At 38.1% G+C, this 26,996-nt stretch overlaps 1 protein-coding gene across 3 annotated transcripts in view; it reads left to right on the top strand.

The window, feature by feature from the left end:
* Positions 1-26,670, top strand: part of LOC122547273 (phosphatidylinositol 3-kinase regulatory subunit gamma) — a 575,736-nt gene extending 549,066 nt beyond the window's left edge. For all 3 annotated transcript variants that reach the window (XM_087990580.1, XM_087990581.1, XM_087990582.1), the window contains 9 exons: positions 1,507-1,618; positions 2,137-2,235; positions 8,129-8,309; positions 9,482-9,607; positions 12,918-13,060; positions 14,486-14,662; positions 14,822-14,896; positions 17,160-17,330; positions 20,065-26,670. In XM_087990580.1, coding sequence (XP_087846706.1) covers positions 1,507-1,618; positions 2,137-2,235; positions 8,129-8,309; positions 9,482-9,607; positions 12,918-13,060; positions 14,486-14,662; positions 14,822-14,896; positions 17,160-17,330; positions 20,065-20,263 — 1,283 coding nt within the window. In that variant the 3' untranslated portion in view covers positions 20,264-26,670. The remainder of the gene's footprint in view (positions 1-1,506; positions 1,619-2,136; positions 2,236-8,128; positions 8,310-9,481; positions 9,608-12,917; positions 13,061-14,485; positions 14,663-14,821; positions 14,897-17,159; positions 17,331-20,064) is intronic.
* The last annotated feature ends 326 nt before the right edge of the window (positions 26,671-26,996 follow it).

Here is a 26,996-nt window from a genome sequence, read left to right as displayed (position 1 = left end):
CCTTCCATTTACTCCATTTATATTGTTGACAGCACTAAAATAAGTGGCACACTTAGATGTCTGATTCCCTGTACCTTCATCAAAGTAATTTGTAAACGTGGTGTAAGATTTGCAAACCAGTACAGATGCCCAGAGAAGGCCAGTTTGGGTGCATACTCATTATTCCTACTTGGTATTCTAGTCCGAACCAATTCCATATTCAGGCGAGTAGTTAGCAGCCCAATCTTTGTCTTGTATCAAATCTTGTCAAATGACTTCTGGAAATCTTATAAATGGCATCCATAGGTACTCCTTTATCTATTCATTAGTTACCCCCTTTAAGTTCAATTAATGAAACAATATTAATGGTGATCATTAAAATACTGAGTTTTGTAAAAATCCATAACATTCATAAATAGTGTTTTTCAGATTAAAAATCATCTGTCTGTTCTTATCTAGTCTGATTTACATGTGACTCCTTACACACAACAATGTAGTTGACTCTTAACTATCCTCTGAAATGGCCTAAAAAAAACACTCAGTTGTATTCAAGAAAACAGCTCACCACTGCCTTCAAGATCAATTAGGAACAGACAATGAATGTTTGTTTTTATCAGTAATTCCTGTGTCCAAATGTGACACATCATTTGCAAGTCCGTGCTGACTCTTTCTGGTCGACTCCTGTTTGCTCAAAAGCCCAATACTGCTGTACCTAACAAATCTACAATTGATATTAGGCTAACATGTCCTAAACATCCTAGGTTATCTCTTGCCCTTCTGGAATAATAGGATGTTATTGACTGCCTTCTGTTCAAAGGGGACAATTTCGCAATCAACTAATTTCCTCACCTTGTTTTAATACCCTCAGGTGGAAAATAGGTAGTCAACAGATTTGGCTACCTTTCAATCTTGTGGCACAATGGTGATGTCCTTACCTCTGGATCAGAGGTCACTTACCCTCTATGTTGTAACATATCCAAGTAGGTTAGATTTTCCTGCTCCTCGGATGCTGCCTGACCTGTGCTTTTCCAGCAACACACTTTCAACTCTTACTTTAAAAATTGTTGGTATCCCATTAGGTAATTGCTCCCTTTAAGTTGATGTTTCAAATTAATGACCTTTCTTTTAAACAAAAAAGTATCTTTGTTCTCTCTCCATTGATGCTGTCTGACCTGAATATTTCCCATGTTTTCTGTTTTTATTCTGTTTTTGTTGAGTCATTCTTCCCCTTGTTTGTTAACGTCTGCTGTCCTGGCTCATTGTTCCTGTTCACCTGAAGCATTCATCAGGTGGTTCAGGAGCTTTTATCCAAAATTTCTTACCTACTTTATAGATTGCCACCAGAAAAACTAACAAAATAAGAACATAGCAAATCAAAATGAGTAATCAGTAAATTAACAGCCAAAATCTATGCTGCTTGTGCGTCACCATTCTGTTCAAGCACAGGTATTTTACTGTTATGAAGAAGAAATATAGAGAAACTTTTGAATTTCTATTTCTTGTTTTGTCTCTTTCTATTGCTTGCAGCTCTTCCTCCGAAGCCACCTAAACCCATGACGTCAATAACTGCCAATGGAATGAAAGATAGTGGAAGCATCTCTCTACAAGATGCTGAATGGTACTGGGGAGATATCTCTAGGTCAGTATATCAACTCTGTCTGGTGCATCCTAACAGCTGTTGAGATGTAGCTGCTGACTTTGCTTAAAAAAACCAGTTGACTTCATAGTGGAGGACATAGATCCATTTGTGCTAAATCTAACAATATCATAAAGTCAGTTTTTGTGTGTCAAGCAAAATTTCTATCAAATTGTATCAAACAATGTGCTTTTAAACAAAATCTTGCCTGGCAAGCAGGAACTTTCCTAATGGGCTTACCCATGCGAGATCAAGCAGGAAAGCATTGCTAGATACCAGTAAAAGTTGTCTTTAAATAGAAGATACAAAAGATGAACTAAAGGGTAAAATGATGAGGCATTGTATAATAAATTGGAGTGACAACAATGTGTAATTAATGTTAAAAAAAAACAATATTACTAGTCTTGTCAATGTGGTAATCTAGCAGATGCAGGTTTAAAAGGAGCAGCTTTGCCAGAATAAAACGGCTTGTTCCTGATAAATAGCTACTGGCTTAGTCTAATCTCCACTTTTATTTATAGGGAAGAAGTGAATGACAAGTTGCGTGACATGCCAGATGGTACATTCCTTGTGCGGGATGCTTCTACTAAGATGCAGGGAGATTATACATTGACCCTCAGGTACTCAATAAGTTGGAATATTGGAATTTTTCTTGTCAAAATGTTACTTTGCACTGTTTTATTTGAGGAGGGAAGGCATTGCTAATTTGATGAGTTCTTTAATGGATTCTCAAATTTCCACGCTGGTATTTAATAAAGATTTTTTAAAATCAAGCAACATGCAAGTAATGTAGAAGTCATCCCCACACCCTTTGCTCACTCTTGGAACCTCATGTATATAAATATCTTCGCAGCATCCTCACAGAAATTCAACTGACAGAAAGCAAATAGAAGGCGCACCACTGGGTTCATTAAGCCTGGCGTGTCATGGCATGACACATCTTGTGTGTCGCATTGCACTTATGTAATCTCCTGGAAAAGGCTAGAAAAACCTACGCCTGTTTGAGGAAGGAGGAAAGCAGAACGAAAGTTTGCCATGATTGCCGACGGCAAGAGTTTAAGCTTCGGGAAACCAGATAGGTGACTCCAATCTCAGTGACCCACATCCTTGTCACTGACATGACCTCGTCCAACTCCCCTTCGAGTGTTTGCAACAAATCTAAACTCCTACTGTATCCCAACAATTTATTCTAGCAGTTGGCAACACCCAGTAAAAAGAAATGCCCCCGGCTTCAAAGTTAATTTTGCATCTTTGCAATGTTTACTTATATTCCCTGTTCCTGTCATTATTCAATAGCAGATCAATGAGGACTAAGCGTAATCTTTACATTATAAAGATTTCAATCATATTTCTCCAAGGCTAAACCTTTTTCTGAACCTACTCAGAAGCTAGCCACTTGTTTGCTGGGCCTTGATCGCCTGTAATAAGTGTTCAGTCTTGGGCCACACTTTGTTCTAAATTTGGCTTGACCTAGAGTTTTGTTCAAAGAAGGAATAGTACTTCTTTCCTTTAATTATCAATGTAATAAATTCTCTAATAATTTTCACTTTTTTTTTGTTAGTGGGCCTTCAATAAATTATTCAGCTTAAGCATCTTATTGTTATCTTAGTAAGCTCATGCATTCACCCGTTCATGCTTGCTACATGTTCCTTCTGCTACATGTTGCACTTTCATGGTAAGTGTATTCCCTGTTACATCTAGATCTGATTTTGACTTGGTCCTTGCATTTGTTCACATCTTTATGAAGTTGCAAATAATTTTGTTGATGCCTTCACTTAAGTCAGTGATAAAGATGTGGTTGCCCCAGTACCAATTTCTGTGGAAGTTCAGTATTAATCAACTCTTATGCAGTGCTTCTATCACAAATAACTATTTCCTGTCTCCATGACAGCCTGACTCAAAAATCTTCCCATTAATCCCATAAATTTATTGCGTTTGGTAGTCTTTTTTTGTAGTATTTCATCAAAAGCTTTTTGGAAGTTTAGTTAAACAATAATAACTGGGTTGTTGAGTAGTTTTCCTTACAGTCCTCTGGGATTTTATTAGAATTGGCAATTGTGCTCAGTCAACAATGAATTTCATTCCTCTTTCACTAAACAATGCTTTTCCGTTAATACCTTGGACACACTCCCATTAAACAAGCTACTGGATGAGAAAACCATTCTTGTCCATTCTGTAAGAACTGAATTTTTTGTATACTTGTTCGATTTTCTTTAAACGCATTGTATTTTGAATTGTCAAAAGTATGTTGCCAGCTGGATTCAGTTGATATCCATTCTTGGTATTGGAAACATCAATCGTATACTTCTAATTTGTAAGTATGGTAGGGTAGCCTTATAATGTGTATGGAAAGATGTGCTTTACATTGATCACCTCAACACTAAATACATAAGTTATTTGTCACCCAGTTCAATATGGATATTATAGTGACATGGACTTTCTAATGCAGACTATTAGTATCTTGTTGAATGATTTCTTTCATTGTCACGTGATAGTTGTCACATTTGACTTCCCACCACTACATTTTAAAAGTTAGTCATAATGTGTTTTATTTCCATTGTGATCAAGTAAGAAAAATTAGTAAATGATCAGTGCAGATCAGGAAACCATCTCTGCTTTACTTTTAATCTTATTGTACGAGTTTGGCTAAAAGTATTACTTAGCACTGGTTCATTTTCTTGGAAAGTTGCACAAATAACTGCTTGAATTGTTAATGCAGCCAATTATCCATTTAGCACAGCATTGTTCTCCCTTAATTCAGCCTCAGTATTAGCTTATTAAAAAGTTCGGTGAAGTAATGCTAAGAACTCTTGCACAACTTCTAAGCTTTTTAATTGCAATAAAAGGTTTTTTGAAAGACAGTTACTTTACTATATTTTCTCTTTTTTTTAGAACGAGAGATTAGTTAGTGTCTGTCATTGCATTTTCTTTTCTGTTTTCCCAGTCTACAGCTTTATCTGTCTGAACAGCATTAACTTCATATTGTCTCCAAAGGCATTGACATCCCTCTGATTTCTGACCAAATTGCCTTTTATCGTGTGTGAGGCTATACAATGAATATCAACAGTATTTTGGGGGGAAAGGTATCACAGCAATCTCCAGTCTTTCTTTCTTTCATCTCCTGTACAAATGCACTGTTCACTAAATGCATCGGGAGGTAATAGGTAGCTTTTTCAACCCCTCCTCTGCACCCACTTTATATCTGGCAATAGTCCAGAGATGTTGGTGCAAACTGTAATCATGCAGTTGCTACCTGGTAGCAAGAAATACCTCCATAAAAGAGTGACTCAACCTGGTATGTCTTTGATCTGTATAGTTCAGCATCAAGCTAAAGAGTACCATAACACATTGGGTAATCAGTAAAGATAAATTTGTTTATTTGATATATAGAGGAGATAAATTGTATGTAATGTATGTGATCAAAATCTGCAGCAGTTATAACTAATATTACTGTAAAGCACATCTTTCCATACACATTATAAGCCTACCGTAACTATGTTTACAAATTAGAACACCACTTTAGGATATAACTGATGTTTGCAATACCAGGAATGGATATCAACAGAAAGTAGCTGGCAACATATTTTTGACAAATCAAAATACATTGTGTTTAAAAAAAAAAAGTGAAAATCAAGCACAAGTGTATCAAAAATTCAGTTCATATGCAATGAACAAGAATATTTTCTCATCTGGTAGCTTATTTACTGTGAGTGTGACCAAGGTATTAAAGGAATATGAATGGAAAAAGTTGTACGAGTCATTTATGGCACAGAAGGAAACCATCAAATTCATGTCGATGCCCCATGGATCAATGCAGTCAGACTCATTTTTCCATGCTATGCCTGCACGTTTATTTCCTTAGTGTCCTTTCAATTTACCTTTCAAATCATAGACAATCTGTATTTCCACCATTCGCATGAGCAGTGAGTTCTATGTCATTATGATTAGCCATACAAAAAAAGTTTTTCCCCACATTCTCCCTGCATTTCTTGCCCAGAATCCTAAATCTATCCTTGCCTATCTGTGGATATTAACCTTGCCTGTCTATGTACACCTGTTATAATCTTGTTTACCTCTATCAAGATTGCCATTTTTGTATCAAGTTTCAAGGTGGGGAAAAAGATGCTGGTTTGGACCATATTTACAAAATTGCTAACGAGACCAGTCTTATTCTACATGGACCTTTCTAAAACACATAATATACTTGAGGTTAGGCTTCTGGTGGTTGAGTGGAGGTGCCATTAGATTTTTCAACTAGCACATTGAAAGGGAACACATGAGATTGAATAGGGATGGAATATTTTAAGACATGCAAGAAAATCTCTTCATATGGCTGCAGATTTAAAAATTGCTTCCTCTCGCTCCTTTATTCCTGTTTTGCTCCTGACTCCTCTTATGCGCTGATGCCCATTCCCTGTCAGTTTAGTTTAATCTTGAGAAAAGCTTGTCATATGTTATGGTGGTGCCTTTCCCAACTCAGGGCAACCAAAAATGCTTTGTACTCAATGCTGTTTAGATATAGTCACTGTTATAAGAAACTCTCACGCTGCAAACTTTTGCAAACAGCGATTATTTTAACCAGATAATCAATTTTTAGCGTTGGCGACTGAATGGTAACTATTGATCAGAATTTTGGGATAGCTTCCCTGTTCTTCAAAATAGTGCACCATGAGATCTTTTAGCTATACCAGAGAGGATAGACAGGGATTCACTTTAATATTCCATCCAAAAGTCAACACTTGCTTTGTCATATACTGGAGTCTTAATACTGATTGTGTGCTCAAGTGGGCCTTAAACCTAAAACAAACTACATTATTTTTGTCTGTCCCCATCACCTTTTATAGCTCCAACAGTAACATTCAACTTTTAGCACATTTAACATTGATATAGAAATTCAAGGTTCAGTTTAAGAGAAGAAAAAGATTTGCTCTGAAGGTTTTAGGAGAAGTCTGTCTTTTCTTTTTGTTTTGTTTAACTTGTGTTGACTTCTAGTCAATTCTTTCAATTTCCCAAGTCATGAGTCCCAACCGAGGGGTTGGGCTTTAGACCTGACCCCAAGCTTCTCCCGGAAAGAATCTATTGCTGTTTACTTGAATGCATACAAAAGCAACACAAATGATTTGGGCTTGCTTCTTTAGTGTTTGTCTGATGATACCATTAAGAGCTTAACTGGTCCCCATTGAGGCAATAAGCCAGTTGGTGATCAAGCCTTTACTCAGTTTGGTGCCTGTCACTCTGGTCAACCATGAGTTCTTTTTGGAGACAACTTTTCTTAGCTTTCTCATACAGTGTGCAACTCACAACCACTGTAAGAACATGAAAGAAAGATCAATTTTAAAAAGCCTGCTTTGAATAAGGATGAAACTTGGAGTAAGCAGATACCGGTATATGCTGTGGACTGTTGGTCTTTCTGAAAAATTTGAGGTTAAAGGATATCAAATGTGAATTATTTGTGTTTACCATAATGTTAGAGTCTTACTTGAGATTTAACTGGCGATAGAAAAGCCTTGTTTTAAATTGATTATTACAGGTACGAAAACATATCTCTTTTAGGATAGAGTTATTCTATTTTTTTCAAGTTGTTACTTTATTGTCAGGATGGTTGGATTTCCATTTTAAGGTCCATATCAAGTGAAAAGTCATTGAGGATTTGGGTGGATCAAATTTAACTTGAATTTGAATGCACTTCTGAATGATAGAATGGAAGCTATCTATACTTAGTTGGCTGGACAGTTGGTTTGCAGTGCAGAGATGTTCAATTCCTGCATCATCTGAGGTTACCATGAAGAACTCTCCTTCACAACCTCTCCCCGTACTTGAGGCATGGTGACCCTCATGTTTATCCACCACCAATCATGTCTCTCTGAGAGAGCAGCCCCATGGTCTGGTAGGACTATAGCGATTTTACCCTTTTATATCCATTATATGCAAACTGACCATTAAGGAGATGTGCATTAAAAGGCTGATAATAATAAAGGCAAGAGTTTCATTTTCATAATGCCTTTCAGCAAATGTAATTTTGGAATGTAGTTACTGTGGAGTAAACACAGCAACTCAGTTTGCACACAGCAAACTCCCACAAACAGCCCTGTCTGTTTTTGTAATGCTGGTTAAGGAAAATCAGTCCTTACCTTTGAGAGAATATATGCGATATTTTATGCTCATCTAAGAGGCAGATGGGGTCTTAGTTTAACATATCATTTAAAAGATGGTGTTCTGATAATGCAGCATCTCTTCACTACTGCAGTGGAGCATCAGCCAGACTGCTATGCTCAAGTCTGGAGTTGGAGTTTAACCACAAACAGTCTGATTTGGAGGCAAAGGTTTTACCAAATGAACTACAAACTCTCATTCAATTCTTTGTGTCATTGTCCAGATCTCTGCTTCAAGGACTGGGGCTGTTTAACTAAGTTCAGTTTGTTGCTGTTGTTTGCCTTAATGCAGTCTCTTTTGATCTATTTTTGCATGTTAGCTGCACAAATTACCACTGCCTTTATATTTGTCCTTTTATAGGAAAGGAGGCAATAACAAGCTAATCAAAATATACCATCGAGATGGAAAATATGGCTTCTCTGACCCACTCACTTTTAATTCCGTGGTGGAACTCATTAACCATTACAGGCATGAGTCACTAGCCCAGTACAACCCAAAATTGGACGTAAAATTAATGTATCCCGTCTCTAAGTTCCAGCAGGTAAGATAACTGTTTTTATTTCCTGGATTTGATAGTTGAGCCCCTCTCTAACCATGGGGATTTTTGGTTGCCATGTTAATATAGGAGTTCTCCAATGAGGCGTGGTTACTGTAAGAAGGCTGACTGCCTATTTAAAATATATGTAGTCAAAAGGTAATTAATGTGACAGATTAATCTGTCATATCAAACATATTTTACAATTTACAATTAATCATGAATGGGCCGGATGCCTCCAGTTCTGGATTTGTTTCACCATGATTTTAATGCAGGTATGAATTTGATTGATAGTTTGGTGCCAGAATTGCTGCGTGGATAGATAGTGTTCCATCTTGTAGAGCGAAATCTTCACTTTTTTTTACACAGGATTATATTTTGGGACGCAGAGACATGGGTTCAAACCCCACCACAGCAGCTGATGCAATTTGAATTAAACTAATAAATCTATAATGTAGAGTTAGTCTCAGTAAAGGTGACCATAGCAGCTGTTACTAATTACTTTTTTTAAAAAAGCCCATTTGGTTAACTAAGTTCTTTAAGAGAATGAAGTCTGCCATCCTTGCCCGGATTGTTGCATTTCTCTGACACAAGATCCACAATCCACAGCTGTATGGTTGACCCTTAATTGCAATCTGAAATAGTCTAGCAAACAATCTTCTTCAAAGCTGCATGACTGTGTGCATCTACTGTGAGAGTATGCACATTAAAATTGGGGTGATCAGCATGCTGACCATTGATGTCTGGGTTCAGAAGTTGATGCTGCACATGGACATCAGAGGTTTGCACACAAATTTAAAAAGAATTAGATTAGATTAGATTAGATTACTTACAGTGTGGAAACAGGCCCTTTGGCCCAACAAGTCCACACTGACCCGCCAAAGCGCAACCCACCCAGACCCATTCCCCTACATTTACCCCTTCACGTAACACTACGGGCAATTTAGCATGGCCGATTCACCTAACCTGCACATTTTTGGATTGTTGGAGGAAACAGGAGCACCCATTCCCTCCCACTCAATTTAAAGGCAGTTGGAATTAGCACCAAATGTTAGTCTTGAGAGCAGTACCCATTCTCCATGAAAGAATAAAGAAAATCAAATGTCTGTCTTTGTGGTATCGCACATCTTGATGAGAACATAGCGATTGTATGATGTACTGTTCATTTTGTTAAACAGGATCAAGTGGTGAAGGAAGACAATATTGATGCTGTTGGCAAAAAACTGCAGGAATATCATAACCAATATCAGGATAAGAGTAAAGAATATGATCGGCTTTATGAAGAGTACACACGGACATCGCAGGTACATCTAACCTATCAAAGCACAAGGTCGAGAGAGTGTTGCTGGAAAAGCACAGCTAGTCAGGCAGCATCCGAGGAGCAGGAGAATTGACCTTTTGGGCATAAGCCCTTCAGGTTCCTGATGAAGGGCTTTTGCCCGAAACGTCGATTCTCCTCCTCCGGATGCTGCTTTCCCAGCAACACACTCTTGACTCTGATCTCCAGCATCTGCAGTCCTCACTTTCTCCTACCAAAGTACAAGTCCAATTGATAGTAATGTCTTTTTTTTTAAAACAATGATTGTAAAGCGGTAACTTAATCCAACCAGTGGAATTCGAATAGTTGTAAATCTGCTACTGGGGCAAGAGAAGAAATATGTGAACAGGCAAGGGCTGGATAATTGAGACTTGAGGATGGGAATAGGCAAATATATTTCCAGCTTTATGCTTCTGAATGCATGGAATAAATTATATATGCTGCAGTAGGTGTAATGCTGTTGGCTTAGTTGACCTTAACACATTCCTTTCTTTTTTGATGGCATTCCAACTTGAGATGGCTTCATTTAGTTTTGAGTCCTGCATGCTGTTATTGGCTGTGTTGGCACTGATGCATGATTATATTTCCACTAAATGTTCGCAGGAAGGTTTTCACAATTCTCAATTGTTTGTTAAAGATGTCTGATCTGTGCATTACCACCATTGGTGTGCTTTCTTTGGGTGTTATGTTTCAAGTATCACTACCTTTTAATAATCAGTAATGTCAATTATATCTATTAAAAGATGTGAATCACATCATCAAGTCCTTCAAGTTTCTCTTCTGTTTTGTGATTTGGGTCAGATCTATATAGCCAAGTCCTCAAAAATGCATTCTTTGCAGAAATGGTTATTCCTCAGTGCATTTTAATATAGTTTTTGAATGCACTTTCCTTAATTTTTGTTTTTCTCTCATTAACAAAAGTAGCTACCTGAGTCTTCAAAAACTTTGATTATATCATACTGAGATGAAAAATGTGGTGCTGGAAAAATACAGCAGGCCAGGCGGCATCCGAGGAGCAGGAGAATCGGCGTTTCAGGCATAAGCCCTTCTTCAGGAATGAGGCTGGTGTGCCAAGCGGGCTGAGATAAAGGGTAGGGGGGGGAGGGAATTTGGGGGAGGGGCGTTGGGAATACGATAGGTGGAAGGAGGTGAGGGTGAGGGTGATAGGCCGGAGAGGGGGTGTGCGCGGAGAAGTCGGGAAGAAGATTGCAGGTCGAGAGGGCAGTGCTGAATCCGGGGGTTGGGATTGAGATAAGGTGGGGGAGGGGAAATGAGGAAGCTGGAAAAATCTACATTCATCCAGTGTGGTTTGAGGGTTCCTAGGCAGAAGATGAGGCGCTCTTCCTCTAGGCATCGTGTGGTCAGGGTCTGGCGATGGAGGAGGCCAAGGACCTGCATGTCCTTGGCGGAGTGGGAGGGGGAGTTAAAGTGTTCAGCTACAAGGCAATTGGTTTGGTTGGTGCGGGTGTCCCAGAGGTGTTCCCTGAAACGTTCTGCAAGTAGGCAGCCTGTCTCCCCAATCTAGAGAAGACCACATTGGGTGCAACAGATACAGTAAATGACGTATGTGGAGGTGCAGGTGAATTTGCGACGGATATGGAAGGATCCATTGGGGCCTTAGAGGGAGGTGAGTGGGGATGTGTGGGCGCAAGTTTTGCAGGGGAAGGTGCCGGTGGTTGGGGGGGGGGGGGGGGTGTGGACCTGACGAGGGAGTCGTGGAGGGAGTGGTCTCTCTGGAAAGCTGATAGGGGTGGGGAGGGAAATATATCCCTGGTGGTGGGGTCTGTTTGGAGGTGGCAGAAATGACGGAGATGATACGATGTATCTGGAAGTTGGTGGGGTGGAAGGTGAGGACGAGTGGGGTTCTGTCCTGGTGGCGATTGGAGGGGCGGGGTTCAAGGGCGGAGGTGCAGGAAGTGGAGGAGATGAGGTGGAGAGCATCGTCGACCACGTCGGAGGGGAAATTACGGTCTTTGAAGAAGGAGGCCATCTGGGTTGTACAGTATTGGAATTGGTCCTCCTGGGAGCAGATGCGGCAAAGGCGAAGGAATTGGGAATATGGGATGGCGTTTTTACAGGGGCAGGGTGGGAGGAGGTGTAGTCTAGGTAGCTGTGTGAGTCGGTCGGTTTGTAGTAAATGTCTGTGTTGAGTTGGCCGCCCGAGATAGAAATGGAGAGGTCGAGGAAGGGGAGGGAGGAGTCTGAGACGGTCCAGGTAAATTTGAGGTCGGGGTGGAAGGTGTAAGTAAAGTGGATGAACTGTTCAACCTCCTTGTGGGAGCACGAGCACCAATATAATCATCGATGTAGCGGAGGAAAAGGTGGGGTGTGGTGCCAGTGTAGCTGCGGAAGATGGACTGTTCCACATATCCGACGAAGATCCAGCATCTGCGGTTCTCACTTTCTCCTTATATCATAACTGACCCAAAATCCCATTCGTTTTTTTTATGGAGCATTGTAGCCTCAGTTCATATTGCTCTGTGACTTTGCAGATATCAACAATGGGCATGGAGAATTTTAGTGCACAATATTGTCTTTGTCCTAAAATTGTTGCATTGCGATACAGCTTTCTTATCAATTGCAAGAAAATGACTTCATATAAACCTGTACATTAGGTTCCAACCATTCCCTTTTTCCAATGCTGATTCTCTGAACCCTCTATGCTACTATCGAAGATTTGCATTACTGTGAACTCTACACCTGTTTATACTGTAAGCTTGAATTTCAAAAACGCTAGAATGTGGCAAATAAATTCCCTTTCTCCTTGTTTAATACATGGGTTTTAATGCCATAATTTGTGACATTTAATGTCGTCAGTTCAATATGACTTTGAAAAGGGGCAGATCGGTAACCAGATTGTCATTCGTCTGTGAGATGGATTGAGCTGCTTGGTTCTAGAACATGTGAACTTCATTTCAATTGAGGTGTTTACTTGCTATGGAGGTAAAGGCCCATACAGAACTTCTGACCAAAACCATAGGAACCATGATTCAATGACTGTTAGGATCTAAATCACTTCATTTTTGAGAAAGAGTTGCAAAATTGAATTTTGCAATGCATTTGAGTGTACTCCAGGGTCACCATTGAGTACCAAGTAACATTCATAAAAGAATATTGCATCCATTTCTGATGTTTATTGATTCTAAACTGTAGTTTTACGATAGAACACAGAAATTCCATGTTTTACATATTGCAGTTGAAAAATGGAAATTTTAGTGCAAAATCTAATTGAAATATTTATGAAATATAGCTTGTAAACCTGTCACTTAAAGGTAAAACCTATCTGTCTCCTACAGGAAATACAAATGAAAAGAACTGCAATTGAAGCTTTTAATGAAACAATTAAAATATTTGAAGAGCAGTGTCACACTCAAGAACGTTACAGCAAAGAATATATCGAGAGATTTCGGAGGGAAGGGAATGAGAAGGAAATTGAGCGGTACTGTTGCTTTATATGTTTTTCTTCAAATCTTAAATATATGGAGTTGCTTGGTGAATGAAAGAAGCCGTCCTCTCTCGATTCTAATACAGGAAATTACTCCTAATCAGAAACTTCATTTGAAACTTCCATCAAAATAAGTCATTTGGTCCAACTGGCCTGGACCATTGTGTGTGCTGCAGACTTGCCTCTTGCCACCTTATTTCACCCTATCAGTCTACCTTCTATTACATTTTGCCTCTCGCTTAATTCACTCTTCCCTAAATGCACACCTACTATTTTCCTCAATTTACTCCGTGTGATAGTGAGCTCCTTGATGTCACCCCTCTGTCTTCTCTTTTCTCTCGAAAAGGCCCCCACTGTTTGATCCTCTCCGTTTTGGTATCATCATTATCACTTTATTTTGCACTTTCTCCAGTACTTTGATATCTTTTTTTTTACATGGAGGTTCCTGTGCTCAGCAATTTAAATGTACATCTAGCATTCTACAGGTTTAATGTACCCTTCCAAATTTTAATTCTATACCTCTAGAAATGAATTCCAGTATCTCATTTGCATTTTTAATGGCTTTCTTAATTTTATTGATTTTTGTTGAACCATTAATCCATTTCTGTTCTTTCCTGCAATGTGAGCGTCAGCCAGCATTTGTTGCCCATTCCTAGTTTTTTTTTTTAATTGGTGGGTTGTGAAACCATTTCAGAAGATGGTTGAGAGTCAACCTTATTGCTGTGGGTCTGAAGTCATGTGAAGCCTAGACTGGGTAAGGATGGCAGATTTCTACCCCAAACGCATATTAATGAACCAGATGAGTTTTTGCATTATTTTAGTTTTATCATCAATCTTACTGAGACTAGCTTTACATTTCAGATATATTAGTTGAGTTGAAATTCCATGAGTTACTGTGGTGGGATTTGAACTCATCCTCTCAACCTTGCTTGAATCTCTGCATTGCCAGTGACATTAAGACTATGTCACTCTTTTCCTCCTGTCCTATTTTACTGTAATTTTCCAAAATATAGGCATAGTTACTTTTCCTCTTACCTGGAACTAAACTAGGAATATAGTTATATGATCCTTAAGAAGGTTTTCTATGAAAGCTTGCTGTCAAAAAGTATTGCCTAACAGTTGTATTGATATTAATTTGCTATTTACACCTCCTTCTGTCAGTTTGTCCATATCTTATACATTGTCATATCTTCTTCAGCATTAACAATATGCCAAACGTAATGTCTCTGCAATTTTTGTAACAATCATGTGTTTATGGGAAAGAATAGGCTTTTGACTTATTGCATCATTATAAGAATTTTCTCTGTTAAAATGTACTAAAATCAATATATTGATCGGTTTTGTTTAATTGAGTTGTTGGCAGATGGAGTGATTTGCATTTCTTACCAGTAATTAAAAAATCATTTTATTATGTGATAGAATAATGATGAACTATGAAAAACTGAAGTCTCGTCTTGGAGAGATCCATGACAGCAAGATACGCCTGGAACAGGATCTGAAGAAACAAGCGTCAGATAACCGGGAAATTGACAAGAAAATGAACAGCATTAAGCCTGACCTAATTCAACTACGTAAAATCAGGGATCAGTACTTGGTGTAAGTAGAAATGGAAAATAAATGATGTTGGATTTAATTATCTGAGTGGCAAAATATGGTCGAATATTGGCAATTTAAACAGATGAAAATTTATGATTTTCTGTCTTTCATTTTTCTCTGTACTCCCCTGCCCTCACCACCACTACCTCCGTCTTGCAGATGGCTCAATCACAAAGGAGTGCGTCAAAAGCGAATAAATGATTGGCTTGGAATCAAAAATGAAAATGCAGATGAGTGAGTATAATTGTCAATGACTCTACTGAAAAATATTAGTTATTTTTCCTCTTACCTGGAACTAAACTAGGAATATAGTTATACGATCCTTAAGAAGGTTTTCTATGAAAGCTTGCTGTCAATAAGTATGCTCAAATTCAAAAAAGGTAGAGAATCTGTGTAAAAATGGGCCACCCTCTGTGTAGCTTGGAAAAATGTTACCACAAAGAGACTTTTTCTTAAAATAAAAATTGAGCTAGAATAATACATTATTGTTCAGCTATATAATGAACTTACTCTTGGAGCTATCCATTGTGTTGAATACGATGAAGGAATAGAGCTTTATCTCAACCCATCCCTCATTGTTCATATTGTTAGTTATCAAAACGAGAATAACACATTTTATCTAAAGTTAAAGGTTTTATTTCCTTGAAAATAAATTCTGTCTTATAAGGAATGTAAGTTGAATCGTGTTATCTTAACGTAGGATCACTTTCAATATTGTGTTATATTTTAATCAGACTATGAATGTGAATGAGTAATTGAAACAGGTGATAAATTTAATGTATCGGTATCAACAGAAAAGATAATGTTTTATTAGAGATACTTCATCAGAATATCATAGTGTAACCTCTTGTTCCAGCAATTTCAGATTTCTGTTTTTACCTTGGTATTCTATTTTGTGAAGTATCAGACATTTTTTTCTAAAAAAACTCCTATTGGAGACTGCAATAAATCTGAGCTCATATCCAGTTTTCCAGAGTCCAAACATGAGTTCAAAGAGTTGGTGAACTTTCTTGAGATCACATTTACAAATCCTATCAAAAAACATGCATTGAATATGCTTATGGTACCTAATAGCATACCACCAGTTATGTAATTGTTGACAGTGTCCAATTTTGATGGGTAGGAAGCCCAACTCGCTGGCGTGAAATGCGAGTGCCTAGTGGGCCACTTTGGTAAGCAGAACTGGTGCTGTGGAATGAACCCTTACATAGAATTTAATGGGAATGTCCATAATTAGACAGACCCATACTGATATAAAGCACTGAGAACCCAGTATCTTTTAAATTCATCAGTTTCTTAGTGTTAGAACCAAACGTAGGCCTGATAAACAGGCTCTTCTGTTTCCATGGATTTTAATTCAATTTTGCAGGTAGCCAGATTCAGTTCATTATACTAAACTAACTGGTAGTAAAAACAAGGGATATTTGACCCTATTTGCAACAATTTTACTTAACATATGTTTTTGAATTTTATATGTTATCTCTTTTACTGCAACATGTATTTATGTACCAGCCTTAGGGTAATGAAGATCCCCAAGATGATTCATAGGACTGTTAAGGGACTAAGAAGATATTAGGTCTGATACTAGAAGCTAGGTGAAAGAGGTGGATTTTGATGAGAGTCTTAATGGAGGAAAGTGAGCTAGAGAGGTTGGAGAGAGGCTCAGAGCCTGGGCAACTGAAGGCATGTCACCAGTGGTGGAGCATTGAAATTGGGGAAGCCCAAGAGACCAGAATTAGAAGAGTTCAGATGTTTTGGAGAGTTGGGGCACTGGAGGAGATAACAAAGACGGGGAGGCCAAGGAAGCATTTGAAAACGAGCATGGGCATTTTAAAATGAAGATGTTACTTGACTAGAAGCCAATATAGGCACTGTCATTGAGCACAGGAGTGTCAGGGGAATGAGTCCTGCAAGTTAACACAAGGACAGCAGAGTTCTGGATGGCCTCAATGTGAGACCAGCCAGGAATGCATTGAAATAGTGAAAATTTAGAAGTAGTGAAGATACAATGAGCATTTCAAAACAAATATGCTGAGATAAGGGAAGACTACTGTTGGAGAAAGTGAGGACTGCAGATGCTGAAGATCCGAGTCAAGAATGTGGTGCTGGAAAAGCACAGCAGATCAGGCAGCATCTGAGGAGCAGGAGAATTGACGTTTCAGGCATAAACCCATCATCAGGAAGTCTAGCGTTGGTTGAGATGTGGAGGTAGACAGCCTTATTGATGAATGAGGTCAGAAGCTCATCTCAACATCCAACCTAATGCTAAGATTGTCCAAACAGACTGATTTCAGGGAGAGGGATGGAATCAGTCGTCGTGTAACAAATGATTGGTACACATTCACAGCTGTAACATTGGTCTCACAGTTCAATATAAATGAATTCATCGTAGAGTTGGAATTCTGAAACAAGGTAGCAACAATTCGTAATATCACTCCTTTTGAGAATGCTGTTGAAGGCTCAGTAGAATAACTCATTACAAACATTTTCATCTCAGCACATATTTTATCACTGAAGAAGATGAAAACCTTCCTCACTATGATGAAAAGACCTGGTTTGTAGGAGCTATTAATCGAACACAAGCTGAAGATTTACTGCGAGGAAAGTCAGATGGTGCCTTCCTTATCAGGGAAAGTAGTAAAAAGGGCTGCTATGCCTGTTCTGTGGTGTAAGTATCATGCTTTTATTTTATTGGAGGCTTAATTATGACTTTAGAAAATTCCATTGTTGATGCCATGTTGAGTCAGTTTCTTTCCAGCCATGTATTCAGTTTGTAATTTTGCTTGAAGGAAGTTTTTTGAAGGAATTTGTCAGGAACCAGTGCCATGTGTCATTAGTCATTTGTAAATGTAAATTCTGGAAATAATGCAGATTTCACTTGCAATAGCTGCAATGTAAGTCATATTTGAATACTTCTCACGATATCTCATTCTTTTTGTGTCCTTTTTGTTTGCCCTTTTCTCTCCATTCCTTGCCAATAATCGTGGTACCTTACATTGATTTACTCCCCTATCATTTGGCTAGAGTAAAAGAAAAGCAAGACATTGTAGTGCAGAGATTGGATGTAAGCTGTTGGATGAATGGAGGGAGCAGGTTTCTCAGTCAATGAAAAGAATGCACGATGAGATCTGAATAAGCTATTCAGTTTGGCAGACAGTATTGGGAGGAGTTATCGCAAAACAAGGTATGAGCTGATGTTTGAAACAAAAGTGAAAGGAGCATTAGTTAAACGACATAAGGGAACTCACTCGAGTCAGATCCTATAATTAGCATATTGTCTTTTCTAGGTGAGATATATAGAAAGCTTGTGCATGACAGATGCCTTAAAAATATTGTAGACGCATTAATGTGATTTTTCATTCTGCATTATCCCTAGATTATACTTTCTCCTTTAGCTAGGCATTTTTCTAACTTTATTTTCATTCATCCACTTTCCATAGCTTGGGGGCAGACCTAGGGCACGCTTCATCCTATAGGAAGCTCGCACTTCAGAACTGGTACCAAGGCTTACATTGAAGTTTCTTTGTCTACAAGGCCTGGCATGTGACCAGTACTCTGTGGGACAGACTGAGCAGTTCGATATGCTTCAGAAGGGGTGATTGTGTTGAAAAAGAATGCCTTTCTGCTGCATTCACAATAAAGTACAGTAAAAATCCAAAATCTGACTGCCTCAAAGAATAAAAGCAGTCTTTCTTCAGGGAAAAGAGACCTTGGTGGCACTTTGACCAGCTGCATGGATGCACTTCCATTTATAGTTGCCAATCTCCAAATGGGCATAACCTTATGGGAGATTTTTTTCTTCATTCAGAGGCTATCCAAAATAAGCCACCACATGAAGATATAATGGAAAACAGCTGGTAAATCTTATCTAGATTGTTTAAATCATTAAAGTCAACTTTACTAAATATTAAAAGTACAGACAATTCTTGATGAAAATGTTAGTTTCCTTACAAATAGTACATTTTGATTGGATCTATATGAACTACTTTTTTAAAAAATTACTTTTCTAAACAGTTTGGAGGGAAACCTCTGGATGGTAATAAAATAAAAATCAGGTGTTTAAATTAGAGTTTGGAAGCAATTGCAAGGAAATCAAGGCTAAACATGGTCATGGGAAGTTACAAGTACCATTTCAAAATAGAAATGTGATTATTTTTTTGTGCAATATTGGTCCCTTTACTGTTTGTTATTCAGAATTTGACAATAAGAATAATTCTAAATTATCAAACATTTGATCTGTAAATCTGGATTTATTAGAAGTGAGAAAGGGTATCATCTAAATATTTCAAGTCTGAGGAACGGAATCGAAAAGTGACTTTGTCCCTGTTTTTTACAAGTTCTGCACAGAACTAGAATTTACGTGCAACCTGAAGTGGTCACATTTAAACTTAATAGTTTCTGCATGAGTTGTTATAGATGCCTTCTGATCTTAATGCTGGCTTGGAAAGGAATTAGAAGAGAACAGTTTAGTAGGTGTAAATTTTCCTCACTCTGCACTGGGCATTTTCAAGTTAAGGGGTAGGGTTACTTTCTGAAAAAATAGTTTCCATAGGAATGCTGTTTGCTACAAGGGTGAGGGATAATCTTATTAATGTAGTAGGCAATGATAAATGTACAAAAATAAAGACTGGTTTCTGTATCACCGGATTACCTCCAGGTAATTAGATAAATATTTATAATATTTAAGATATCTGGTTACTAAATTTACTTTTGGAATATTGTGTTCAATTCTGGTCTCCCTCCTATCGCAAGGATATTGTGAAACTTGAAAGGGTTCAGAAAAGATTTACAAGGATGTTGCCAAGGTTGGAGGATTTGAGCTATATGCAGAGGCTGAATAGGCTGGGGCTGTTTTCCCTGGAGCATCGGAGGCTGAGGGGTGACCTTATAGAGATTTATAAAATCATGAGGGGCATGGAGAGGGTAAATAGACAAGGTCTTTTCCCTAGGGTGGGGGAGTCCAGAACTGGAGGGCATAGGTTTAGGGTGAGAGGGGAAAAATATAAAAGAGACCTGAGGGGCAATGTTTTCACACTCAGGGTGGTGTGTGTATGGAATGAGCTGTCAGAGGAATTGGTGGAGGCTGGTACAATTACAACATTTGATAGGCAACTGGATGGGTATATCAATAGGAAGGGTTTAGAGGGATATGGACCAAGTGCTGGCAAATGGGGCTAGATTAGGTTAGGATATCTGTTTCGGCATGGATGAGTTGGACCGAAGGGTCTATTACTGTGCTGTAAATCTCTACGACTCTGACTTGTTAAATCTACAGCTACAAATTTTAACAACCATTGTGTTGACTGACTTTGGCCCTGAATCAATGAAACAAGCTGTTTGCTTAAGATGTGCCATCATAGGATTTGTCTCCTGCTAATAATTTTTTGCTTTGTCTCCTGCAGCGCTGATGGAGAAGTGAAGCACTGCGTCATTTACAGCACACCAAGGGGTTATGGATTTGCCGAACCATACAACTTGTACAGCACTCTTAAAGACCTGGTGCTGCATTACCAACAAACTTCACTGGTCCAGCACAATGACTCTCTGAATGTGAGACTGGCTTTCCCCGTCTACAGCCAGCTGCCCTCTCTGCGCAGATGAATTTTTAAATTGGCAATGACAGATTACAGAACACTGAGGGCATTGTACTTGGCTGCTTTTGCACAGTGAGTACAGAATATGAACAGGACAGGGGCGTACTCAAGAGTTCAGGTGACCTGGTGCTACCTAAACTCCAACTGTGACTTTGTTTTTTGCTTTTATTTCAGTCACAGAGAAACACAAAGAAACTGGAAATGTATCTTTTTCTTTGGTTTTTGTTTTGGTGTCATTCGTGTGGAACTGAAACTTAAGTCCAAACAGTCTGGTGCTGATGGCTCTAGGCTACTTATCATGAGAGTTTAAAAATCTCCAACTTTCAGACGCTCTTTTTCATGGAACAGCCATTGAGAACTCTTAGTCTTAACTTCAGATCTCTACAACATCTAGTGCAACTCTGACAAGAGCACCCATGTACGGAGAAGTCCTCTTTGCGTTTTTAGTTTAGTCAATGTATTCTTCTTGAACTAGACTTGACCATGTTATCTGATTTCTTTCACTTGTCGGAGGACACTGAACTCTGTGTGAAAGAAGACCAAAGGCATTCAGGAGAGCTTCTGACAAAAAAAAGTTTAAAACTGGCAAAATTTGAAAACAAAAAGTTGCACAAGGGTCGTTTTCAATGTACTGGAGTACAAATTGAAACAAAAGAAATACAAATAAAGAACATTTTATGGCTTCTGTGACTCTGGAGCTCTTCACAAAACTAAAATGAAAAGACCAGGGCATCTTTTAATGTTGGTTTTAGCATTTAAATGTTCAGTCAGATGTCTGCAGCCGCACATATTTACACCAGAATTTGTGCTTTTAAAAAAAACATAAATGCATAATGTTATTAACATAGAACTGACATTTTGCAATTTTACTCTGACCACTCATATTTAACCCAGAAGGTGAGCATCAAAACATTGTTGTAATGGGCAAGTACATGAAAGCTACTTGGATTTAGGGTGTGGGGGCAAGAAACAGAATAATCTTGTTTTATTTTCATTATTCTGGATGGCAAAGAAAGATCTTCTAGCCTAAAGGACTGATAGTGAATTGGATGAGAGAGGATGAGTTGGTGGGTGCTACCTATTCCTATTCCTGTAGAAAACAAAAACCCACTTATTTAACCTTTCATATTTTTCAAAACCAGTCAATTCGACGTGACTTTTATTGTGCGTCTGATTTATTTTGGATGTTATGATAATAATGTTGGAGTTTCTGTGAACAGCTTAATTTTAAATAGAGTAAGAAACTTCTTTCAGAATCCACTGAGCATGCTCTCTGGTATGTTATATCTTAAGAACATGGCTCATCCAGGAAAAGAGCCCCATGATGCACTGGCCATTTTTTTGTGCAGTTCAAAAATTTTACAGATGTTTATCGAAGAAACAAAAAAAGATGGCAGCTAATTTTTGCAGTACTAATCTCACTTAAATTTGGTTTTTGTTTTATTTCCAGATCTGGAGTAATAGCATCCATAATGTTTGTAAGTGTGCAAAGTGACTGTTATCTTTTCTTCTGCCAACAGTCTACAAAGCCCAGCACCGTATAGTTCTGACTTCTAATGAGCAAAGCATGGTCCACTCTGTACCTCTCACTTTTTCCCCACTTCCCTTGAAGCATTGGTCCGTTTTACTAGTATTTGCCACTGCTCAAATTTCTCTGGCGTTTTGTTGTTCAATGTATGCAAAAAGTAATGGGCTCTGGGAAAAATGCATTTCATGTGAACAGGATGTGTTCTGTGTTTCTAATTCAATGCCCAGGCAATTAGATATTTACAGAACATGATAAGAAGTTAGGATTTTTTCGTGCCATCCAGATGCAATTAATTTTAGAAGTATGTCGCGGTTTTAATATTACTGCAGACATCTGATGTAATATATGCTAACAGTGAGCTAGACAAATGCATCCCTAGGTGAGGGCAGCTGGGGTTGAATTAAATGTTGCCGTTGGGCTTTGTGAGGGTCCCTGTTCAAATGGAGATCACAAGGAAAATGGAAACATTTTTTAATTCTTAACTGTGCACAAATTGGTGCTGGTGCTTTTCCACTGCTATGAATGGTGCAGCTGTAACCGTGGCCCACTCACTAAAAGCTCTCTTCTCCATATTTGAGCAATCCTATTTTGTTGTTGAACGTTTTTTTTTGTAGTGGTGAAGTGAATCAGACCCAGAATTACTGAATGGAGTTGAACAATGTATGTTTCCTGCGTTCACAGGAAGTGGGTGGTGAGGGAGGGGTGGGTGGGTAGGCATACTGAAAAAGATTGAAGTACAAATATTGGAAGCACTGGAAAGGATTCAGAGAAACTTTTGAGTGTTTCTGCTAATATTTAAGAATTCTTTTTATAAAGGTACTTTATCCTTCCCCAAGAGACTTGTTTTATTTAAATACTAAGGCTGGGTAATTAGGTCAAACTTTTATTAAATGTTTAACATCCGACAGAGTGCAAAATGAGCTGTATTTGGAATGTTGTAGAAATATTGATTTTTCTTGGCATTGCTATGGATGTCATCTTGTAGTTTTATGCCCCTTCTTTCTAAGTTTTCCCCTCTGCCCCCCCTCGGTCGTCAACCCTGCATCCCACTACCAATCAACCTTGTGCCAGATAAAAGAATTGATTATAATCTGTTTGTGGTTCTAAATTTTATCAAGTAGAAAATACAGCCTGTTGCCACATTTACTAGTGAGTGTCATGCTGCTCTGTTGTGGAATACACAGCTGCTGATCCCTGAATGCATCGCCTGTCTTCTATATTTGAAGCACTTCATGGCAGTGCAACACTTCCATTTGATGCCTGGGAGGAGTAAGTGAAGTCAATAAGAAAAGATGATCCTTCTCATTAACTGTACTTGGAGTCTGACAATTTTGGCGTTACTTTCCACACTGTCCTGCCCTGCAGCTAATATTTACCAGGAAGACTTAAAAGAAACAATGTCACTTAGTTACCATGTGGTCAGAAGCCCAAACTCCAGTCCAATTGAAATCCAGGTGCCAGGTTGAACATTTTGAAACTGAGGGCTTTGGAGTTGGGAATAGCTTTGAGTTTAAAAATTCAATTTAATAGGCTTCTTTTGTGAAGTGATAAGCTTTTGCATGCTGACCTGTATATACACAAATTTTATATACTGTTTAATTGGGTTAAATTGTAATGTGTTGAATTGATTTTTTCTTAATTATTCATAAGGGCATCGCTGGCGAGGCCAGCATTTATTGCCTATTCCTAATTGCCCAGAGGGTTAGTTAAGAATCAGCCACATTTCTGAGAGTCTGGAGTCGCATGTTGGCCAGAGCAGGTAAGGAAGGCAGTTTCCTTCCCTAAAGGACTTAGTGAAACAGATGCATTTTTCCAACAATTGGCAATTGATTCATGGTCATTATTTAAAACCTGATACTTCAGATCAATTTTTTTCTTATTATTTAACTAAATTTAATTTGTACATATCGCCAGCAATTAAAGTTTGTTATAATCTTGGGTGAAGTGCCGAAGTATCTCAGACTGTCCAATCTATATCTTTGGAGTTGGTGAATACTTTTTTAAATCCTGTCTGCCCTTTCCTCGTTATCTCCCATAACCTCTCAGTGAAAGGGCAGGTCAGTTTCTTTAACGATTTTGTGGCTGTAGTTTAGCTGTTGGTGAAGTGGCAGGAGAAGGAGTGAGTGTGGAATCGGATACTTGTCAGCACACCATCTCCTAGGCGGAAGTGAGGACTGCAGATGCTGGAGATTAGAGTCAAGATTAGAGTGGTGCTGGAAAAGCACAGCAGGTCAGGCAGCATCCAAAGAGCAGGAAAATCGCATTTCGGACAGGAGACGTTCATCAGGTTTCCTGGAGAATCCTTGAATCTATTTATAAATGAAGTTTATAATTGATTACCTTTTTTTTAAAGAGCTGGAATATCCCAGTGATTAAGTTCTGGCTTGGATTCATATTCAGGTGTTATGAAATTTCTCCAGTGTTAATCTGAGTGGGATTGAGTGTAAAAATAGAGCTGTAAAGTAATATCAGGCTCTTTCTTTTGAATTATTATTTTACTTAAAACATTAAGGAGATTTGTCACTGCAACAGACATGGTTTATGAAGTGCATTCAGTTCCTTGACACATTTGTATACCTGTGTGTAATTGAAATTGCCTTGTGTTTAGTTTTTCCAGAACTGTTGGGAAATATTCAGTTCGTGGTGGTATTTGAAGATATGATCGAAAAAAAACCATGTCCATTCATCCACAGATTGGGCTTCTCAACTTTGTTTTAAAAAATTTTTTTTTTTAAGGGAATTTTTCAGAACTAATACCATATGCTGAATAATACAATGCATCTTTAGTTAAAAACCAAAAGGGAAGAAACTAAGGGGAGCAATAGGTTATATAGCAATATTTCATACTTCCCCTTTTGGAGTCTTGGTTTGGAAATGGTGTTATTGTTCAATAAGCGTTCTCCTGAGCGTAAATGGCCCTCAGGAAAATGTTGTTTAATGATTAGTACTTGAAGATCAGAGGACTACAATATAAAAATGACTGTTAACTGGCACTAAATTGATTATTAGCTTGGGTCTTGAAGATAGTTGTGGTAACTGGGAAATTAAAATTTCAAACATAATGTAGGAAGTTGATGACAAATATGAGGGCAGAACAATGAAGCTCTTCTTCAGGTGCCCTTTTACGTCTGAGTTAGGACTGCTTGTCACTGACAGGAACAGCAATGGGAAGTGGTCTTCATTCTCTGTTAGTATTTGTCCTCTTGATGAGCACTAAAGCATAATTGTAAAAAAAATACAAGCAAACCTATGTCACAGGTGGAGTTTTTAAAATATTGCCATGTATGACTATTATTCCCCTGTCAAGATTGCTTGTTTGTCTCATTCAATCAGTTGCTCATGTGTATAATACAAAGCATATTGCAAGGCCTGATAAAGTAAGGGATCTGAAACGGCATGGAAGATATCAGTTTGAGGCGGTACGTAATCTTTAACTAATTGAGAAAAGTGATGCTGTAATATCTAATCTACTAAACAATCTTGTAAATTAATTGAAAATGAAAAATTCTACCTGGTCAGCAGCTGTTTTTTCACTTTCACACTGATGACACAGTGAGTACATCAAGCTTCCCAAATTGATTTGAAATTTGAAGTTTTTCTAAATTGGAATAGTGTCTCTGAATTTCATTCACTCCAGCCTTTCAAGGTTGATAATTCAGTATTGAATGTAAAGGTACTGTTAAATTCAGCGTTCAGGTCCCATTCCAAAATTGCACTTTCAGTTGTTATACTCTGAGCCCTGGTTCCAGATTTGTTTTTAAGTTTACATAATTTGCTGAATCATTATGTAACTAGTAGTACATTTGTTTTTCTAGCATTTGTGGAGAAAACACATTATCCATAAGCTGATGACAAATAATTCCCAGCCTTAGTAGAAATTCTTTATTATTATTATTATTGAGCAACGCAAATGTTCCAATACCACAATCTGCAATTGTTAACTTACTGTCCCAGACTTTTTTAAATGCTTTTAGTCCGTATTCTATTTGCACCTCCTTATTTTAAGAAAACTGGGTGCAAAGTGTGCTTTCAAGTTCTTTTTATGAATGCTTTTTTTTTACAATGAGAAGTTCTATCCTGATGATACTTGCTTTATTTGAATGATTATATTCTTTGATTGTTTTAATTTTTTATTATAAATTGGATGGATTTGGTTCTCTGCAGGACAGAAGGTTTTACACGATTTGTTCCGGACAGTGGGGTCAAAAATCATTTCTGCACATTCTCCCTTTTTCCTTCTGTTTTGCTCTGTAGCTCTCACATTGTCTCTGTCATCCCTCATGTTGTAGCTCACTCTTGCCTCTTACTCTGTGGGGCTCTCTCTCTATCTCCCACAACCCTCACCTCTTCCCTCCTTCCCCACAACCTGCTTGCTATGTCTGTCTTGCTTGCCCTGTCTTTTGCTCTTCTCTTTCAAACAAAAAATTTAAAATTCATGCACTTTTCAAAGACAAAAACCCAGCATGTAACTTAAGTATGTTGACTGTTGTATCTGTGTAATTCAGCTTTGTTCAGTCTGTAAATCGTGTAGTTTAATATGAACTTATGTAGCTTACAAGAAAAGGTCACATCGTGCTTTGCAGTCAATAGAGTAGCATCTGCTCCCAGTCCTGGTATATTATACTTTACAGATAACTGTATACTGCACCAGGTTGTATCAGTTGTACAATCTCTGTTCCTAGTCTGCAGCTGAGTCTTTTGTGACACCAGTAACTGGCCACAGCATGTATGGGATTTTCTGCATTATAAGCATTAATTCTGTGTTTCACTCTCCACACAGTAACAGCTACTGTGTTCAGAACTTTTGTGATTTTTTTCCTTTTTGTCAAGTTGCCATAACTTCATATTCATCTATCTTGCAGAATAAAAATGTATTTTGTTCAGAATCAGTGTGAAGGGTTTAACTTTCAACAAAAATAAAACTGATGCCACCTGTTGCTTTCTCCTTTTGCACAGCTGATAATATTCCTATTCGATATTGGAAGGAAATGTATAAGGATCTCCTTTTAGAATCTGCATCAAGCAAAATCTTGAGATATTTTGGTTTAAAGGGTTTGATTCAATACAATTCATCATTCTTGTGTTGGATACATGATTTGCAGTTTCTATAATTTGTTTCACATTAGTTGTCTCTGTCACATTAGTTGTGATATGGTTACCACAAATCAATTTTTCTAGTTGCTTTCAGAGATTTAAGAGTCATGAATTAATT

This window comes from Chiloscyllium plagiosum, unplaced genomic scaffold, assembly GCF_037043375.1.
Source record: "Chiloscyllium plagiosum isolate Xiang-an unplaced genomic scaffold, Cpla_swu_hap1 HiC_scaffold_9, whole genome shotgun sequence".
Classification (NCBI taxonomy): Eukaryota; Metazoa; Chordata; class Chondrichthyes; order Orectolobiformes; family Hemiscylliidae; genus Chiloscyllium; species Chiloscyllium plagiosum.
This window is presented reverse-complemented; position numbering and strand designations above follow the sequence as displayed.